At 38.9% G+C, this 20,374-nt stretch overlaps 4 protein-coding genes and 1 pseudogene across 6 annotated transcripts in view; 2 read left to right on the top strand and 3 right to left on the bottom strand.

Moving 5' to 3' along the window:
• LOC111344241 (rapamycin-insensitive companion of mTOR) overlaps positions 1 to 810 on the bottom strand; it is a 31,333-nt gene extending 30,523 nt beyond the window's left edge. Inside the window, exons 1-2 of one of the 3 annotated variants that reach the window (XM_088738071.1) lie at positions 687 to 810; positions 560 to 610 (exon numbers count right to left, since the gene is read on the bottom strand). In XM_088738071.1, the coding sequence (XP_088594197.1) occupies positions 560 to 610; positions 687 to 705 (70 nt within the window). In that variant the 5' untranslated portion in view covers positions 706 to 810. Of the gene's footprint in view, positions 1 to 559; positions 611 to 680 lie in introns of all 3 variants that reach the window. The other 2 variants (XM_088738070.1, XM_088738069.1) reach the window with 2 other exon arrangements.
• A 77-nt stretch (positions 811 to 887) lies between these two features.
• LOC111344242 (kelch-like ECH-associated protein 1) lies at positions 888 to 7,984 on the top strand. The gene is made up of 6 exons (XM_088738072.1): positions 888 to 1,581; positions 3,748 to 3,930; positions 4,192 to 4,384; positions 5,201 to 5,473; positions 5,941 to 6,013; positions 6,528 to 7,984. The coding sequence occupies exons 1-6, from the start codon at positions 1,003 to 1,005 to the stop codon at positions 6,913 to 6,915; spliced, it is 1,689 nt and encodes a 562-aa protein (XP_088594198.1). The 5' UTR covers positions 888 to 1,002; the 3' UTR covers positions 6,916 to 7,984.
• Positions 7,339 to 11,883, bottom strand: LOC148720712 (uncharacterized). The gene is made up of 6 exons (XM_088738073.1): positions 11,551 to 11,883; positions 10,531 to 10,614; positions 9,935 to 10,090; positions 9,059 to 9,160; positions 8,682 to 8,949; positions 7,339 to 8,258 (listed from the first exon to the last, which is right to left on the bottom strand). The coding sequence occupies exons 1-6, from the start codon at positions 11,551 to 11,553 to the stop codon at positions 8,083 to 8,085; spliced, it is 789 nt and encodes a 262-aa protein (XP_088594199.1). The 5' UTR covers positions 11,554 to 11,883; the 3' UTR covers positions 7,339 to 8,082.
• A 1,602-nt stretch (positions 11,884 to 13,485) lies between these two features.
• On the bottom strand, positions 13,486 to 14,914 carry LOC148720711 (uncharacterized; annotated as a pseudogene).
• A 2,052-nt stretch (positions 14,915 to 16,966) lies between these two features.
• Positions 16,967 to 20,374, top strand: part of LOC111347673 (uncharacterized) — a 3,606-nt gene continuing 198 nt past the window's right edge. The window contains exons 1-5 of the mRNA XM_088739604.1: positions 16,967 to 17,060; positions 17,322 to 17,514; positions 18,700 to 18,972; positions 19,442 to 19,514; positions 20,031 to 20,374. The exon at positions 20,031 to 20,374 is cut by the window's right edge and continues 198 nt beyond it. Coding sequence (XP_088595730.1) covers positions 17,019 to 17,060; positions 17,322 to 17,514; positions 18,700 to 18,972; positions 19,442 to 19,514; positions 20,031 to 20,374 — 925 coding nt within the window. The 5' untranslated portion in view covers positions 16,967 to 17,018. The remainder of the gene's footprint in view (positions 17,061 to 17,321; positions 17,515 to 18,699; positions 18,973 to 19,441; positions 19,515 to 20,030) is intronic.

Below are 20,374 nucleotides of genomic sequence, written 5' to 3'. Positions count from 1 at the left end.
TTCCGAGCACTGAACGTAATATTATAGTTGTTTACAATCCGTTCTTGGCTCTCTTTCTCTTTTTCAGACGTGTACGCATAGAAGGCCATAAATAACGATGAGAGTTGGCGACCTTTATCAAAAACATATTTTCAGAAAGAAAACAACCAACTGTTTTCTCCTACAGCCCGTAGAACAATTTCCCGCATGTCAAAAAACCGTTCAGTACTCAGAACAGATAAATATAGGAGGAACTACTGCCACAAAGTTGGCAGAATGTTAAATAAAAAAATATGTACCTGTAAAATTAATTTGCAAGAAATACCAGCTAATTAGGTGAACAATGAAAAATCAATCAATGCTACTGTATGAGGTAAACCGATCAAACTCTCGTAGTTAATTGAATGATCAAATCTTCTCAAACATAGAGCGATACAAAAACACCAGAGAACCGAAACAATGTATTTTCTGCTTTAAAATGGAGCTGGATGGGTTTATAAAAGTTAACATGCAAAGACAAAATAAGCGATGCTTCCAAAACAGACATTTTTAATTTTGAGTACTCAATATTTTTACATACCACGGCTCAGGTCGATGGGGGTGGGTTCATCGAGATTTTCAAACCTCGCGCCTGCAAGAAAGTGTCGAAAAATTAGCTTGTTCTACAAAACACTGCGTAGGATTCGCTGTCAAAACCTCACCCGGACCTGAAAAATTCCTTCTCATGTCGAAATCTGCGATGAAAGAGGGCAATTCACAACAGAAATCTGACCCTTCGCCGGTCGTAAATCCGACAAACTTATTACCAAGAGTCCCCGTTGCTTTAGCAAGAAATTTACTGGGAACGAACTTGAGTATTGACTAACTCACTGCGCGTGCTCAGAATAAAGTGTACCTCGTTCTAGCAAGCAGCGGATATTACCAATCACTGTTGGAAACGAAGCTCTTGAGAGCACAATAACAAGACAGCTTTTCGATGAAAAACTGAAAAATTAATTTTCTAGTGGATGCCATCGCTTGATCATGGATCCTATAGAAGAAATTGTGTACTTAGAGGAACATATGAAAATTGCTTTCAGTGTCATGAACGATTTACGAAAAAAGAAAGAATTATGCGATGTCGTTCTTCACGTGGGAGAACTGGAAATCTTTGCTCACAAGGTTGTCTTGGCTTCATTTAGTCCATATTTTTACGCCATGTTTACGAATGACGTTTTGGAAAGTCGCCAAAACAGCATAACTCTAAAATCGTTGGATCCGAAGAGTGTGGAACTTTTGATCGAGTTCGCGTACACAGCGCAGATTCGAATCACAGAAGAAAATGTTCAAGAGGTGCTACCAGTGGCTTGCATATTACAAATCTGTCCCGTTAAAAAAGCCTGCTGTGACTTTATACAATCACAACTTGATCCATCGAACTGTATCGGTATAAAAGACTTTGCAGAAATTTACGGCTGTTTGGATTTAAGCAAAGCAGCGGAAAAGTTCATATTTCGCCACTTTTTACAAGTCTCGGAATGTGAAGAATTTGAAACCTTGCCTAAGGATCGCATAGTCGACTTTATAAGTCGAGATGAGCTGTTTGTGAAGTCCGAAGATGAGGTGAGGTCTGAATCTATGATTATATCATCCTTTGAATTCCAGAAGTATTCCTATGTGTAGTCAAATGGCGACGAGTGAAATTAGGAAATAATTTCACACGCGTTTTGTCAAAATTCTGATAATCAGTTTCCCTAGCCTTTAGGCGAGGGAAATTATCAGAATTTTGACAAAACGCATGTGAAATTATTTCCTAATTTCACGAGAAAACCATTTGATTACCTTGTAATATCGTGGGTGACAAATTACGTTCACAACCGCAATTGTTTCTAGCCTCCCAGTTAGCTCAAGGGATAGAGCGCTGGACTGTTGTGCGGGAGGTCGAGGGTTCGAGCCCCGGCCGGATCAGCACTCAAGGTCTTAAAACAAGTGAGAAGAATATGCTACCCTTCTATATCAAGAAATGATTAGATACTCTAGTCTTCTAGGATGGGACGAATAAACGGAGGTCCCATCTCCTGCAGGGTTAGGGGTAGGAGACGTTAATTTCCCATGCACGAGATTACTGTGTGATGGATATCCTCCCCTGGGGTGGTTGCTGGGTGGGAATTAGCCCTGAAAAGCCCCCATGGGGAGTGGTCGATTAACGTATGTGTGTGTGTATGTATGTTTGTATGTATGTACGTACGTAATTGTTTTTACTGGTTTATTCTATCGAAAACCAAGAACATGAAGACTATAGTTTTCGTTTAAAGCATACATTATTGTCAGTTAAAGTTCGTAATTTTCTGAGTTTCTTCACCAAAAATACCTTTTGAATTCTTCGTGCCTGTTAATAACTTTCGGCCACTTGTTTTAATTTCATAACTTCTTCAAGGGTCATCGTCGATCTTAAATCTCGACGCCATCTTGGCTCTGACCAAGATTCAAGAGATGATACCATGGCAATTTTGTAATTTCACATGTGAAATCAAAAATGAACGCTGAAATTTTGCGCCAAAATTAAGGAGTAGTTTGTCACCTGTGATATTAAAAATGTAATTCCACACATCAACTTTTTACACCCTAAGCTCAGGCCTTACTCTCTTTTTTTCTCCATTTAGTGTCGTCCGACCGACCCAAATTTTTTGGCATTTTTAAAAAATAACGAATAAATAAAAGTACCTATGTAGTGAAACCATTTTTCACTTTAAATAGTTCTTTTCATTTTAACAATGAGCACAGTAACAGCATGGAGAAAAACAAGCTAGAAACAAAATCAGGAATATTTTTACAGTATATTGTGCATTTTGCTAATCCAAATATGTAAATATAATTTTTTTAATGATGCTAAGCTACCAGGCCTCCTATTCAGAAATTTTCTTGTGAATTTTTAATTTTTTTTTTATTTATCTTTTTTTTCAATCTGACCAAAAGACCCAATATCAGGAAGGGCATTCAATGCCAAACAAAAAAGAAAAAGGGGGATGGCCTACATCAGTATGCACATTCTCTTCACTGTTCTCAAGCTTAATACATTCGCCAAGGTGCTCTCAAGGAGAATTCGTTCAACAAATTTGTTTAACAAGAACTTCTTTGAAAAGTGATCATTCCCTTTATTCTTGTGACCTTAGTGTGTGATTTATGGACCCATAAATATTATGAGAGAAATTAGATGCTACATGTAAATTCCCTTTAAACCCCCCCCTCTAATAAGTCCCCCTCTTTAGTGCAAGAAAGTTATTAAGTCCCCCACCCCTCCCCCTTTGAAAAAGCAAAACTTCAAAATAACACTCCATATCAGTAAGTACAATAAATTTAGTCAATGACTAACTATAATTTTAGTTTGTCATTTGAAATTGATTATGGTGATTGACTGATTGATGTTATCATGTTAGCATCAATAGAAACAGTATGAGCGAAATTACAAAGTGATGCTAAAAATATGACATGGTTAAACAAGGTCCACTGAGAGAGTTAGATCATAAATTGAGTTCTTTATTGTCTTTATTAATAAACTGCCCCTCTAATAATTCCCCTCCAAAGTACCTGAAATTAAATAAGGCCTCCCAGGGGAGCTTATTAGAGGATTTATTTAATGGTAGTCACTTTAATAAGGGACCAAAGGGTTTTAAAGGCAATTCAATGGGGGGAAATACTGGGAATAACATTGATTCACTCCAAATATAATAAAGTTTCTTATCAAACCTTTAGATTATTATAAATAATTTTTTTATTATTACCTACTAGGTTCTTGCAGCCTTGTTGAGATGGGTAACTCACGATCTGAAGAACCGAACGCAGGAACTGAAGGATCTCCTGAAACATATACGAGTGCCATTTGTTTCAAACACTTACCTGAACTCTATCATCGAATGTTGTGAACAGGGCATGAGATCTGAGTTTAAAGAAATATTGATTGACGCTTTTTCAGTGAGTATTTGAAAGTTTGATTCCCTTGTTTGCAAACCTGCATGCATCATTCTTTTCTCTAATAAGAGGCCAAACCTATGAAGTACAGTACTGGTCTCTCGAGACGGTGGTAACTTACTCTTGAACGGCCTACTGGGTATCAGTAGTGAGTCATATGTCCCACGCTAACTCTTTCTTTCATAAAGATTAGCAAACTATCCCTCTTATATTTGTAAAACTTGTTAACAGTCACACATGTATCACTTTATTCTTAACTTGTAGGAAACAAAGAGATTTTCTACACTTAGCACAGTTCACAAACGATGCCCCCCTGGTCCAACTGTGATGTACTTTGCCGGGGGATACTTGAGAAGATCTCTCGATGTTTTGGAATGTTTTGATCCTCAGACACTAAAATGGACCATTCTCTCCCCATTGTCTGTGCCCAAGAGTGGTCTTGGGGCTGCTTATGTTGGTATGGTAATGATTATCCAAAATGACAAGCTACCATTAAATTCTCTATTATTATTAAAATGAAGGTGAGGCTCATTTGTCTTGAAGGACAAAGAGAAAAATCATCCACAAGGATTCAAATCTCAGACTGATGAATGTTTTGTGGTCCGATGCTATTCCTTTGAGCCGCTTTGGTGAGTTAGGTCATGTATCAGCAATTCATCTGCATCGCTAATTCTAGAATGGAGAAATGATATCTTGGTCACTCTTGGAAGTGGAAGGGCTAACTGTCGGGTTAACCTTGATTGCATTAAGCTACAGAGCCTTAACCTCTGCCAGCTAAGCCTTGACCACCCATTTAGGTCACAAGAATCAAGGAAATGATCACCAACTAAGTTCTTGATTGTTAAACAAATTCTCCTAGCCAGCACCTCAGGAAATGTAGAGAGAGCAGTGTGGAGAATATACATACAGATGTAAAGGGTGTAAAGGGTTTTATCAAAAACTGGATCATTGGATAATGCAATTCAAGACTTTTTATTGGCTTAGCCATTATGGTATATGAGCCAATATACCATCATCTACAAATATGGTAAGCCCACGCGTCGAGTTAAGATTAAAAGGGTGCTAAAAAATTTAAGATTTGGTAAGGTTTGTCGTGGGGGCGTTTTTAATAAAACAATTATTCCACTCGCGCTTGTTGGATATGAGATGATTATAGCCAACTCGGCGCTACGCGCCCCGTTGCCTATCTATCATCTCATATCCAACAAGCGTGAGTGGAATAATTGTTAATTATAATTCAGTTTTGTATGAAGACTTATCCTCCAATCTACAGATAACATGCTGTTTATAATTGGTGGTCGTAACAACACTTCATCTGGGAACATAGACACATCTTCTGTAGACAGGTATGATCCTCTGCGAGATGAGTGGAAGCCTATGGCACCCCTCAGTGTAGCACGCAACAGGTTGGGTGTGGCTGTCATTGATGACTGTATTTATGCAGTCGGTGGAGGAAATGGGAACACATTTCACACATCAATGGAGAAATATGACCCAAAACAAGATGAATGGACAACAGTTACGCCACTTAACTTTCCTAGAATAGGTAGGTTTTACATATACTTTACAGAGATGCTGTTCCAAGCTGAAATTGCTCGGGTTGCCAGTTTTACCAGTTGGTGAGTGGGAAAAAAACTGTTGCTCAAAATTTACAGCTTAAGTCACCAATTTGGCCACCTGTGTTCAAAAGTCACTAATTTGGTCACCTGTGTTCAACATTTTTGGATACAACACGATACATATCAATGCTTCATTGTAATCATTTTCACTTTTTTTTCTGGCTGAAATTTTGTCTAGCAACCATTTCAATTCATTGAAAGTATAGCTTGGAGACCTGTTAAAACACTGCCGCAGCGTTAGTTTTGTTTAGTCCAGTCGCCATATTATCAAATATGTTTTCATTTCCAGTCCTTTTCTATGAAGGGGTCATGTGTTTGAGCTGTTTTTTTTTCGCACACTGTAGTTGCAGTAATGATGCTGTATTGTTTGATATTTGTTAAATTTTTTTCCAAGGTGTAGCTGTTGCTGCACTTGACAGAAAGCTTTACGCAGCCGGAGGATTTGATGGAAAACACAGACTTAGGAGGTTAGTGAATGTAAAAGAGATGTTTGAGTGAGATGCTGTTTTTCACGTAGTTTCCACAGAGGAAGTGTTTGCTTCAGTGAAAGATGTTGTTAGTCAGTGAATGACACTAGTGTACTCAAATGCTCCTAATGAGAGTCAAAAAGAAGACCTTCTGATCAGTACTTCAGATGCTCTATGTGTTCTTTTTTCTTTTTGTTTTGACTGACTTCTGCTGCTTTTTGCGACAGCATCGCCAACGTTGTCAAAAAATGACGAACTTTTTAAACCCACTCCACGACCCCCCTCTCTCCTACGCCACCTTCTGATGTGAAAAAGTTATTACTATAACTATTTTGAAAACTATGATTCTCATGTGCTTCAAGACTTACTAAGCCGCGGCTGTAAAGCTGCTCTCTCGGAGGATCTTTTCTACCCATCCATCAACGCCCCCTTCGTCCCCTCCCCCTCTCCCCCTCCGCCCTCTCCAACACCGTTCATATTAATAAGGGAAATGTTTCCCTGAATTTCATTTCAGCGTTGAATGTTATGACGTGGATACTGATCTGTGGAAATTAGTGTCACCGCTGGTCGAGCGTCGTAGCGGCGCAGGCGCGGCCTCGTTGAATGGCTTCGTGTATGCCATCGGCGGATATGACGGCGAAGCGCAATTAAACAGTGTTGAACGTTATAGCCCAGCTTCGGACACATGGATAACGGTTTCGCCTCTAATACACAGGAGAAGTGCACTTAGTGCCGCTGTTTTGTGTGGGAAACTTTACGTAGTCGGAGGTTACGATGGAGAAGGGTTTTTGAACACTCTCGAGGAATACGTGCCTGAACAAGATTGCTGGAAGTTGGTTAGCAGTATGAACCTGGGACGTAGCGGAGCGGGAATTGCAGTAGGTTGGAAACCTGCCATCTAGAGCCCTTTATGATTGAGGTTCAAAAAGTAACTAATGATTACATAGGTCTTGCTTTTTCCCGCGCTGTGACTGGCCTAGAAAACTCGTGCCAACCTCTCAACCAATCAGATGCGACATTAAAACCAATCGCAACGCGGTCGCTCGCGTTTCCCCGCGCAAAGTGCTGATGGTATGTGTTCATTTTGCGTTCTCATTGGCTCCCTTTGACTGAGGCATTGTCCATTGAGTATCGAATCCCGGTTAGCAGTGGGTTTCTTTCTACTCCATGACCCCTCGACCAATCAAATGCAAGACAAGAACACATTCGCGACTCATCAGTCAATTTCTCTAACCAAGGAAACAGAAAACTATTTTCATTATAAATAATCGCAATAAAGCCAGAATAAGTACTGGAAAACAAGCAAAGACATCCTGACTCACATGTGCGTTGTATTTTAACCAACTGCCTTTATTTCCAACGAAAAGTTCCTATTCTGATATGGACAATTTATGCTACCAAATCTAATTTATGTGGCTTATGAAACACGATGCAAACTGGCCATCGGACATCGTTTGTTTGTCAATTTGCTTAATATTCAGCTTTCTTTGGTGTAGCTCTCTAAACGCCAGTTGTTTAAAACGCTCCGCCGCAAGAAGAACCGCGTATATTATCAAGCCAATTTTTTAGTATCTTTATCGTTATTATTTCAACTTCACCTAAGATGTAAAAACCTCAAATACACACAAGGACGCTTTCCATCTTGCGAAAATTTCAGATTTAGGCAATTGAAATCCAAGCACAACATGTTCCACAAAACATCAACTTTTGGCTGTATTTCTTTTGGTCATTAGTGTAAGCGGAAATTCTAAAATCATTTCTACCAATGACTTCTAATTTACTGCTAACTTCATCGAAAGCTGAGTTGACTGGTTGACTGCAATCTTAGATGGAAGCAACTTTTCGTGGTATTAATGTATAAAACTGAACATGCAAATAATTTGCAGCAAAATATGTTTGTGGTTGGATCTCGCGTTGTAGCCTGAAAATCGATCCATAAGTATGAATAAAAAGAAAAGCTGTTTAACGCTATTTCAAACCAGAACTGAATTTTCGTTCAAAAGGAAAGCGCCACTGTCACATGCCCATCAAAATTTTTACACCTGGCACTTGGTTGGGGACAGGAGAGTTTACCCACTTATCAACCATTGACAAACATTTCGACAGGCCCAACTTCCAATGATATTGCAAACCCGAGTCCAACGGCCGTTCTCAAACACAAGGGGGCAAACCCGTTGTGTTACCCAATCACACACACGGCGACAAATCCACTTTCTAATTGCACGCCAGATTTGGCGTTTCTCACCTACGGAACGCGAAAAATAAAATTAGCGTAAAAGTTGCTTTCCGTTCTGCGTACATCTCCCTTGAATCTCAGATAAGAACCCATCAATTTGGAGAATCGCCCCCAGCCCCCCTCCCTTTTCCTCCGCATTTTAACTTGTTAAGATTAGTTCATCTTGCTTGCCGAACAGTAAATCAGGACACAAAGTTTGTTTTATATTACCTGCACGCAGAGCTGGTCATGTCGTAAGGTACTTCATTTTTTTTATCTGTGATGTAAACAAGGAATAACATTGGAGATTTCTATCCAATTTTTGCCCTAATCTGCGGTATTTTTTCCAAAAAAAAAAAAAAACAGGAAGGGGTTGCTATAACAACATTCCACCCTTAGCCTCACCGCGACCCCTTACACTACCGGAAAGACCTCTTATTCAATACGACTTACGTGCGTCAGAAATGTCGTACAGGTCGGTTATTTCAGGGAAATCCTTGGCTTCCTCGTCGACGACTTTATCAGCATATTTATTAGACTCCACATTAGCTTCCTCGTCATTTGCGTCCATAGCTCCCCTTACGACCACATAGATTGGCAGATTGGCACACAAATCCGCCATTTCAGCACTCAGCACTGAACGATCATCAAGCAGTCCCAAAACCTTCATTTGTATTTCAGTTGAGGTAATTGTTAAGCCTTCACCTGTTTTAGGAGTTTCCTGGTTATAGAATGAAACACATTGATATTGATGAGAATTAGGTATAACGTGCGTGAATAAATTGCAAGGCTGACGAGAGAGTCGAGCTGTGGAGGCAATTCAAGCTTACCGTCTCTAAAGCTTCCTTTAAAACGGTGGGTGCGACAGTTCCATCTACTGAACTTGCCATATAGCAAGCCTTTTCTACTGGTAGATGAATCATTGTCACTTGCTGCATGTAAAATAAATCCAAGTTTAGTCAAAATTGAAAGGAAAAACAAACAGTAAAGTGAACAGAAGTGCCATGAACTGAGACACTTGACAAACTGGAAGTTTAAATTGGTGTTTTCTAAATGAATATGCTCTAATGCGCTTAACAACACTTTGTGGGGGACTTTGGCCAGACTGCATTGAGCTGTTTAAAGAAATTTGTGGCGACGAGGCCATGCCACAACACCACGAGCCACGCTCCCTACTCTTCGCGAGAAGTGCGTGAGCTATTTAACAACCTCTGCTGCAGGAGACGGGACTTACGGTTAATCGTCCTTTCCTGAGGAGACTAGAATGTCTGACCATTTTTTTTTTGATGTCACTACGAAGGCAGCACATTTCTCGTCTATTATTTTAAGACTTTGAGTGTTGTATCGGTCTGGGGCTAACACCTTTGATCCTCCGCATGGCATTTCGGCGCTCTACAACCTGAGCTAACCAAGTAGTTACCATCGTCATTAGAGGAAGTAGAAATCGTTTCTTACACAGACTTATAACGGAGTTCACAGAGCGAGCAGAGTCCCATGCTTATAAAAAGGTATGAATTTAGCGTAAAGAAACCAATAACGAGCGGCCAAAGAACTGCTCTAACAACCTATTGGTGAACAGCAGTAGATAAATATGTGAATAGGGTACGAACAGGAAATGCCGACGGAAATTCAAACCTGTCTTTCTCGCCTTCATCGCCTCTACCAACCCCTGAGATCGTATTCAAAAAATGCGACTAAATATTTACCCTTTTGAAATCGTAGATTATATTTCCTTCTGATTCATTAGGCGATGTCTTCGGTACTTGGAAAGTCTCTGTTCCCTTTGTAGTGTCGATTGTTATCTCTTCCTTGAATTTTTTTCCGCCTTCCGACAACTCCAATGAATATTTACTCACTGAGCCCTAAGAACAAAGAAGATTTCATTTCAAAACTGGAGAATTTACTTCGACGTACATGTATTTAAATGGTTCTAATTTCGCTTGCGAAATAAGCACATTAAATACCCTTGGTGATTTTACGCATAGTAAGCTTTACACGTGATATATGATGCATCTACTTTCTAGGAACTATACAGCTTTTGTGCACCATTGGAAAACACCCAACAACATTATAAGGACATCTCAAGTGCTTATTTTGACGAACAAATATGTTCAAATTGACTTTAAAAGTTCACAGCGGTTCGAGGCGCAGTCGATTGTGTCACTATACACACTGTTTGTTACTGTGCTGACCAACAGTAACATAGAATCTATTTGTCTTATATGATTAAATAGGATCATAGCCAAGAACCATTCTAAATTGATATATCATTCAGCTTATCCTATGATTTTATCTCAATTACCTTTTCCTTTGCGACAGATGCCGATAAGGTGAACTGAACGATGACAGTCAGAAGAGCAAAGCTCGAGAAGAACAACTTGATTCTCTGGTTGACGAAAGAAGATAAAGTTTGAACTACGGCGAGTCATAATTTTGGACTGACCAGCGCTAGCCGGTATTCCTCTCTAGCTCGCAAGTCATATAACACATAAGGACGTAATGAATTACCAAAGCAAAATAAAATGATTTTATGCTCCCCAAAACGCGCAGCTAGAGTGATTCAAACTAAAAAACCTTCGCAAAATCGCGAATTTGAAATCATGGGAGGGTTACAGGGTTAAAACGAATTAATGAATTAATTAACGTTTATATAGCGCAAATTAACATGTGGATATGATCAAATGTGCCTTACAATACTGCGCGGGGGACTTTACCAGACTGCCAGTGGCAGTTTACAATCAACAAAGGCAAATTTGTTGGGGCAGATCCCATCACAGTAATCTCGTGATGTGCGTTCTTTAACGTCCCCTACCTAATCAAGTTATCTAATTAAAGATGCAGGAGACCGGACCTACGGTTTATTCGTCCTTATCCGAGAAGACTAGCTAGAATGTCTATCCATTTCTTGATATTGTAGAAAGGTAGCACATTCTCCTCAGTTATTTTGAGACCATGAGTGTTGAATTGGTCCGGCCGGGGACCGAACCCTCGACCTCCCGCACAACAGTCCAGCGGTCTAACCAATTGAGCTAACCGGGAGGCGGTAAAAACACCCCTACTAGGCGACAGCGGCTTATAATATCAGAGAAAGAACTGGTTCATTCAAATTCATTCAAAACATATCCCGCACAACAGTCCAGCGGTCTAACCAATTGAGCTAACCGGGAGGCGGTAAAAACACCCCTACTAGGCGACAGCGGCTTATAATATCAGAGAAAGAACTGGTTCATTCAAATTCATTCAAAACATATTAAAAACATTCTAGAGTGATCCTCCTCCGGTCTATCGATAAAGACAAATTCATATGAAGTAAAACTCCTGCCATCTCGATAAAGTTTCCTGTTGGCTTAAGGCCGTGTCTCGCGGTTTCTTAAAGGATATTCTAGCGTAGAAACTGTATGAATCGCAGTGTATAGCTTATCCTTTTATATCATCCGTATCTAACAAACATCGTGACAAAATGATAGAAGTTGAACCATGTTTCAGCACTTTGGAATGTGCTTATTGCTGAAGGCTGGTATGGGATGGCTTAACAGTTCCTTTGCGGAAAAATCTTGCTGGAGTTAATACGGCCGGAACTTCTACTGGTCACTATGTCTCTTAACTTGGGCGACATTATCTCTCATACTCTCCAAGCTTGTCCTAAGAAAGACAAAAAGGCTAAAAATGGTGTTCGAAAACCGAAGTCTCTGCAGAGAGCATCCTGAAATTGAAGCGCCGTTTTCCTGAATTCGTAAAACGGGCGCAAAGGTCAGACACGCGCAGGTTCCCTTTGTGGATAATAACAAGTTTAGTATTTCAGGAAGAAACATGATGGGAACGTGTCCACTCTCTGTCGCTTTTGCTGTAAGTATGAGAAAAGGACCCTGTAATGTCAAGTCGTCTGTCAGTTTTTAGCTGAAAGGCCTGATCTTCTACAAACCTTTCCTCCGAATTTGGCAAGTTATTGTCCGAATCACTTACCATGAAAGACATAAACATGACCTGACTGATTATGAAATTTGTTGCATTTGTGCTCGGAATTTTTTCCCCTAAATCATGTGTTTTGTGAACGTATCTAAGTTCTGGTTTTCTTATTTTCCATTTAATCCGCGTTGTATTTCACCGAAAGTATGGGGAAGCGTCTTTATTTTGAACGGCTTTGGCCAAGAACGCGAGGAAAACGCGTAAGAGATTTAAAGGATCCCTTCCAACCACAAAACCCTGCGTGCCCAAACAGAAAAAATAATTAAGAAATAACTAGTCAAATAGAAAGAACAATAAATTTGGAACGCGATTGAGGAAATTCAAGACCTCAGTGAGGCAAATGTACTCGGATGAACGAGGATTTCTTTCCACTTCACGACTTGTCCAATACCGGATGGCAGAGAAAATGGCGGATTTCACATATCGTGCGCGCAATGTATTGTGGTTGGAAGGGATCCTTTAAGTCTTGTTGCTGAATAGTTGAGAGTAGCGTGACAAATTTTTCCTCACGAACTTAGCAATACCGACACGTAATAAACCCGTTTGCAATTTTTTTTTAATGAGTAGCATTACGTTTGTTATTGTTCTTACGAGGAGCTTGTAAGTGATTTTAGAACAGTTGCCGAATACGCTTAACGAGTTAAGGAAAACGGTGTTTACATTCTGAAAAGTGCTTATCGAAAATTTCTACAATCGATGGCCAGTTCTAAATCCCCTTGATTGACTATAAACAGGGTTTGAGCGATACTATTGAAAACAACATCAACAAAGACAAATGATAAATAAAATCTTCCTCAACTGCAGCCGTAAAAGAAAACAACAACAAAAGAATCAGGTTTTGTAAACTTTGATTAATTTCCATTGACGAACTTATAGAAAACATAACATTTTCTCTAACTACCTCTGCATCACTTTACATTATATTTTAACGGAGGCTGAGGAATTTTTAAGTTCTAGAATTACGATTACATTCCACAGCATAAAAAAAAAAAAAAAAAAAAAGACTTTTATATCGGTTGTCCCAAGTTCTTCATCAGCATTTGATAGGTGCCGGGTATTCATCTAGACCTACTAGAGATGAGAAAAAAATCAATCATAAGAATCGACGAGGGTCACTCTTAACTTTTTACACCCTCACATTAGTATGTATATTCTCCATACTGTTTTCTTTACATTCATCGACGTGCTGACAAGGAGAATATGAATGACAACAAGAAGCTGGCACGTCCCATTTCTTATCTTTTATTTTTTGCACTCATCTTCGCCAGGCATTTGATCAGTGAAATGGTCTTCATTCACCGCGAAATCTACGACGAAAACGACGAATTATGAAAACACGACGACCACAGCGAAAAGGACGGCTAAATGGACTCCGAAAACGAGGTCGAATGACCACACGTCTGAGCCTGAAGGGTCTAAAGCGGCTTAAAGGGTCAGCTGACTTTTCCATTGCTCTTATGTCATCTCGTCGCCATCATCGTCATTGTCAAATGCTTTCTCGTCTAATTCCTCGTCTCCGGCTGCCATATCGTTTTCACCGAGTGAGAGAGAAAGAATTCCAAGAGATAATCATTAAAGAACTGTTTGTTTATTTATTCTATTATTTATTTATCTGCGATAAATAAAGTTGCTGGCCCAGTTCAGCTTTTTTAAAGCTAGTTTAATGGGGGCTCGTATAAATAAAAACAATGATCGATCACAATACCGAGAGCTAAGTTCGGGGCCTACGATTTATCGTCCTTATCCAAGAAAACTCAAACATCTAGCCATTTGCGGATGTCTTGACCCTGAGTGTTAATTGGTTAATTAAATTTCATATTTTCACAATTTTTTCCCACGCAGAACATTTGACTGCGCTTTTCCAAAACTGTCAGTCTTGCGTCAGTAATCAGAATAATTGTATCCACTTTACCGTAACTTCTGGGAATTTCCTTATCATCGTCCTTTAGGTCTTCCTCATCAAACTCTATATCGTTCTCTTTCATGTTTTCTTTACTAAAACCATTAATGAAAATAAAAGAAAACCATGGCTGCCGCGACGCTATTCAAACATTAAATATTTTAAAAAGTAAAATATCTAACTTTCCTTCTACATTAATCAGTCTGACATTTGAGCGGAGGATTGAGTTGCTTTGTTCTCATCATTAACACAGCAACAGAATCTCCAATTAATTTAAAGCATGGTTCACTTTCCGGGAGAATAATTCATTTATAAACATATCCGTTAATCCCATAATTTTAAACAAGAAGGCTTTAATAACCGGGGTACGTAAGTTAAACAAGATTATTTGGAGTTTTATCAGCTAAATTAATATTGTATGATTGGCCCCCGTGATGGCGCTTTGAGTGTTTGGCCATCGTCAGAGTGACAGCAAATAAGGTAAGAAGATCAAGTTTCCCGCTTTCGAATTAAGGAAACAGTGGTGGAAAACAAGAAAATGAAGATGTGTCTATTTTTACTTCCCAAGGCTAGTTAAATAGATTGTCCTTAAATAAATTGCCATTTCCCATCACAATTTAGTTTTCAGGAGGATCTCCGTAAATATGGCACCTTTATGAAGTCTATTTAATTTGTTGCCCCAATTATTATTTACAGTCATTTTTCAGTATGCAGCCTACCCTGTAAGTTTTTCTGCTTCAAATTCATTAACTGCAACTGAAAAGCCAACAGCGAGTACAAGGCCAAACAAAGCCAAAATACTGGTAACAGATATCTTCATTTTGACCTCTGCGTTGGAACTTGATTTCTCTATTGTAGAAAGCCTCAAAGATCACTGCTTTTATACATCCCAATTTTGAGTGACATTAAAATTGACTTTTCGTTCAGACCCTCACATCACTCGATATTTGATCATGGAATGTAGACCCTCGACGATTTGTAAAAAATAGACTTAAAGTGCACGTAAACCCAAAAATTTTTTTCGCTTAACGAAATAAGCTTTGTTTTTTTGGAGTATTTCTGTGCAAAAATTTTTTCATTTGCTCAAATCTTTAATATTCTGTGCCCAGTCAAAAGACGGAAAATCGGCCGCCATCTTGCCCCACGGCCGAGTTTAAAGAGGAATGCCTCTAGCGGGTGATGTGACGTCAAATCGAGAACATGAAAGTCTGCATTTCACACATTTTCACTTTTTTGAGGTTGTAGTCGATATTGTCTAAAAAATATGCCGACTAAGTGTGTTGTAGGAGGATGTAGCAACGTGCGAAATTTGCAAGAGGGTATTGGGCTTCATACATTCCTCATACAACACACCTAGTCGGCATGTTTAGGACAATATCGACTACAACCTTCCCAAACAAGTCAAAATGTGTGAAATGCAGACTTTCGTGTTCTCGATTTGACGTAACATTACCCGCTAGAGTCATTTCTCTTTAAACTCGGTCGTGGGGCAAGATGGCGGCCGATTTTCCGTATTTTGACTGGGCACAGAAAATTGAAGATTTGAGCAAATAAAAAATTTTTTGCATACAAATACTCCAAAAAAAAAAAAAAGGCTTATTTCGCTAAGCGAAAAAAAATTTTGGGTTTAGGAGCACTTTAAGAATACTCTTGTAAGTACTACTAAAAAGATATTGGGTCCTTCTAAATGTTTGTCCGTCATGTAATAATCTTATCAGATAACGATATAGTTATACAATTTTTATATAATATAAACATGATATTTATAATCACGTGGTTTTGGACTAAAGCAGATTTTAAGAAAAACACCCATTCTGAAATTTAAGTTTCCATAACTATGCAGCTATGATAAGTGAAAAGTTTAAAAATTCACTCATTTTCCTTTAATGATCTATTCACCACCATGTTTTTATGTAAACAGCGAGCCGGAGTAAGCAGCTCATAAACGATTGAGCAAATTATATTTGTACAACAAAAAATTTAAAGACAATTGGGGGATGGAGCGAAAATCACTTTTGCAATAGGAAATACATACTGTTTTCTCAAGTATGCAGTGCTTGACGGTATTCAGATCCCCATATCACCCGATATCTGATCATGGAAAGAAGACCGTTAAAAATCTGTAAAAAATTAGACTAAAAAATGCATCATTTACCTTGAAAATTAAAACTCTCAATGGATCCTCTCAAATGTTCGTCTTACCTGTAGTAATGTTATCCGATAAATCACATAGTTTTAAATTACTTACTCGTTTGAATTCCTAATCATTCCGTAAGCTTTTCATTAAAGTTTTTAGTTTCTTTCATTTATCAGTGGCTCTAAAGAGAGTATACCCTCGAGAGTTTGTTAAAAAATAGATTAAAAGATGTTTTGTTACCTCTAGGATGAGCATCTAAAGGGATCCTCTTAAAGCCTCGTCCGTCACATAATGATGCTAGCTTATATACACGTAGTTTGAATAGAAACAGTTTTTTTTAATCTCATTTTGTTGAAAGCAATTTGATTAATACATATTATTCCCATATCAGTGGTTTTAAAGAGTGTATACTCTCGAAATCCTATAAAAATAGAAAACGCTTGTTGAGGAAAACACCTGTTAGTCTCAAAGATATTAGGTCCCCTTAAATGTTCGTCCTTCGTGCGATAGTTTTATCAGAAAAACCATACAGTTTGAGAATATTTACCATCGTCAATTCCCAATTATTTTTATAGCTTTTCCTCAAGGTATTAATGAGTTTTTTACATATTGCAGATAGTTACGCTTATTCTTTAATTTCAATTTACTAAAAAGGATTTAGTTACCACATGCCATGTCCATATCAGTGGCTTTAAAGAATGTATACCCTCGAAAATATGTTTAAAAAATAGTGCCATTTGTTTCAAACACTTACCTTAATTCGATCATCGAATGTTGTAAACAGGGCATGAGATCTGAGTTTAAAGAAATATTGATTGACGCTTTTTCAGTGAGTATTTGAAAGTTTGATTCCCTTGTTTGCAAACCTGCATGCATCATTCTTTCCTCTAATAAGAGGCCAAACCTATGAAGTACAGTACTGGTCTCTCGAGATGGTGGTAACTTACTCTTGAACGGCCTACTGGGTATCAGTAATGAGTCATATGTCCCACGCTAACTCTTTCTTTCATAAAGATTAGCAAACTATCCCTCTTATATTTGTAAAACTTGTTAACAGTCACACATGTATCACTTTATTCTTAACTTGTAGGAAACAAAGAGATTTTCTACACTTAGCACAGTTCACAAACGATGCCCCCCTGGTCCAACTGTGATGTACTTTGCCGGGGGATACTTGAGAAGATCTCTCGATGTTTTGGAATGTTTTGATCCTCAGACACTAAAATGGACCATTCTCTCCCCATTGTCTGTGCCCAAGAGTGGTCTTGGGGCTGCTTATGTTGGTATGGTAATGATTATCCAAAATGACAAGCTACCATTAATTCCTCTATTATTATTAAAATGAAGGTGAGGCTCATTTGTCTTGAAGGACAAAGAGAAAAATCTTCCACAAGGATTCAAATCTCAGACTGATGAATGTTTTGTAGTCCGATGCTATTCCTTTGAGCTGCATTGGTGAGTTAGGTCATGTATCAGCAATTCATCCGGAATAATAACAAGGAATAATATTGGAGATTTCTATCAATTTTTTTCCCTAATCTGCGGTATTTTTTCCAAAAAAAGAAACAAAAAAACAGAATGGGTTGCTATAACAACATTCCACCCTTAGCCTCTCCGCGACCCCTTACACTACCAGAAAGACCTTATGTTGGTATGGTAATGATTATCCAAAATGACAAGCTACCATTAATTCCTCTATTATTATTAAAATGAAGGTTGATGCTCATTTGTCTTTAAGGACAAAGAGAAAAATCTTCCACAAGGATTCAAATCTCAGACTGATGAATGTTTTGTAGTCCGATGCTATTCCTTTGAGCCGCATTGGTGAGTTAGGTCATGTATCAGCAATTCATCTGCATCGCTAATTCTAGAATGGAGAAATGATATCTTGGTCACTCTTGGAAGTGGAAGGGCTAACTGTCAGGTTAACCTTGATTGCATTAAGCTACAGAGCCTTAAGCTCTGCCAGCTAAGCCTTGACCCCCCATTAAGGTCACAAGAATCAAGGAAATGATCACCAACTAAGTTCTTGATTGTTAAACAAGTTCTCCTAGCCAGCACCTCAGGAAATGTATAGAGAGGATTTTGGAGAATATACATACAGATGTAAAGGGTGTAAAGGGTTTCATTAAAAACTGGATCATTGGATAATGCAATTCAAGACTTTTTATTGGCTTAGCCATTATGGTATATGAGCCAATATATCATCACCTACAAATATGGTAAGCCCACGTGTTGGGTTAAAATTAAAAGGGCGCTAAAAAATTTAAGATTTGGTAAAATTTGTCGTGGGGGCGTTTGTAATAAAACAATTATTCCACTCGCGCTTGTTGGATATGAGATGATTATAGCCAACTCGGCGCTACGCGCCCCATTGGCTATCTATCATCTCATATCCAACGCCCGCTTGTGGAATAATTGTTAATTATAATTCAGTTTTGAATGAAGACTTATCCTCCAATCTACAGATAACATGCTGTTTATAATTGGTGGTCGTAACAACACTTCATTTGGGAACATAGACACATCTTCTGTAGACAGGTATGATCCTTTGCGAGATGAGTGGAAGCCTATGGCACCCCTCAGTGTAGCATGCAACAGGTTGGGTGTGGCTGTGATTGATGACTGTATTTATGCAATCGGTGGAGGAAATGGGAACACATTTCACACATCAATGGAGAAATATGACCCAAAACAAGATGAATGGACAACAGTTACGCCACTTAACTTTCCTAGAATAGGTAGGTTTTACATATCCTTTACAGAGATGCTGTTCCAAGCTGAAATTGCTTGGGTTACCAGTTTTACCAGTTGGTAAGTGGGAAAAAAACTGTTGTTCAAATTTACAGCTTAAGTCACCAATTTGGCCACCTGTGTTCAAAAGTGACCAATTTGGTCACCTGTGTTCAACATTTTTGGATACAACACGATACATATCAATGCTTCATTGTAATCATTTTCACTTTTTTTTCTGGCTGAAATTTTGTCCAGGAACTATTTCAATTCATTGAAAGTATAGCCTGGAGACCTGTTAAAACACTGCCGCAGCGTTAGTTTTGTTTAGTCCAGTCGCCATATTATCAAATATGTTTTCATTTCCAGTCCTTTTCTATGAAGGGGTCATGTGTTTGAGCTGTTTTTTTTTTTCGCACAATGTAGCTGCAGTAATGGATGTTGTATTGTTTGATATTTGTTAAATATTCTTCCAAGGTGTAGCTGTTGCTGTACTTGACAGAAAGCTTTACGCAGCCGGAGGATTTGATGGAAGACACAGACTTAGGAGGTTAGTGAATGTAAAGAGATGTTTGAGTGTGATGCTGTTTTTCACGTAGTTTGCACAGAGGAAGTGTTTGCTTCAGTGAAGATGTTGTTAGTCAGTGAATGACACTAGTGTACTCAAATGCTCTTAATGAGGGTCAAAAAGAAGACCTTCTGATCAGTACTTCAGATGCTCTATGTGTTCTTTTTTCTTTTTGTTTTGACTGACTTCTGCTGCTTTTTGCGACTGCATCGCCAACGTTGTCAAAAAATTACGAACTTTTTAAGCCCACTACACGACCCCCCCCCCCTCTCTCCTACGCCACCTTCTGATGTGAAAAAGTAATAATTACTATAACTACTTATGGAAAATTATGATTCTGATGTGCTTCAAGACTTACTAAGCCGCGGCTGTAAAGCTGCTCTCTCGGAGGATCTTTTCTACCCATCCATCAACGCCCCCTCCCTCCACTCGCCCTCTCCCCCCTCCCCAACACGGTTCGTATTAATAAGGGAAATGTTTCCCTGAATTTCATTTCAGCGTTGAATGTTATGACGTGGATACTGATCTGTGGAAATTAGTGTCACCGCTGGTCGAGCGTCGTAGCGGCGCAGGCGCGGCCTCGTTGAATGGCTTCGTGTATGCCATCGGCGGATATGACGGCGAAGCGCAATTAAACAGTGTTGAACGTTATAGCCCAGCTTCGGACACATGGATAACGGTTTCGCCTCTAATACACAGGAGAAGTGCACTTAGTGCCGCTGTTTTGAGTGGGAAACTTTACTTAGTCGGAGGCTACGATGGAGAAGGGTTTTTGAACACTCTCGAGGAATATTTGCCTGAACAAGATTGCTGGAAGTTGGTTAGCAGTATGAACCTGGGAC

The sequence above is a fragment of the Stylophora pistillata genome, chromosome 11, assembly GCF_964205215.1.
Source record: "Stylophora pistillata chromosome 11, jaStyPist1.2, whole genome shotgun sequence".
NCBI classification, from domain to species: domain Eukaryota; kingdom Metazoa; phylum Cnidaria; class Anthozoa; order Scleractinia; family Pocilloporidae; genus Stylophora; species Stylophora pistillata.
This window is presented reverse-complemented; position numbering and strand designations above follow the sequence as displayed.

What these genes read in the sequence shown, in the direction of transcription:
- LOC111344242 (XM_088738072.1), top strand. Translation starts at nt 1,003, where the DNA reads ATGGATCCTATAGAAGAAATTGTGTACTTAGAGGAACATATGAAAATT. An exon ending in TTGTGAAGTCCGAAGATGAG is followed by an intron (nt 1,582 to 3,747) that starts GTGAGGTCTGAA and finishes ATTACCTACTAG; the next exon opens with GTTCTTGCAGCCTTGTTGAG. An exon ending in TCTTGGGGCTGCTTATGTTG is followed by an intron (nt 4,385 to 5,200) that starts GTATGGTAATGA and finishes TCCAATCTACAG; the next exon opens with ATAACATGCTGTTTATAATT.
- LOC148720712 (XM_088738073.1), bottom strand. An exon ending in TAAAGGAAGCTTTAGAGACG is followed by an intron (nt 8,950 to 9,058) that starts GTAAGCTTGAAT and finishes TTCTATAACCAG; the next exon opens with GAAACTCCTAAAACAGGTGA. An exon ending in GTACGACATTTCTGACGCAC is followed by an intron (nt 8,259 to 8,681) that starts GTAAGTCGTATT and finishes CGCGTTCCGTAG; the next exon opens with GTGAGAAACGCCAAATCTGG.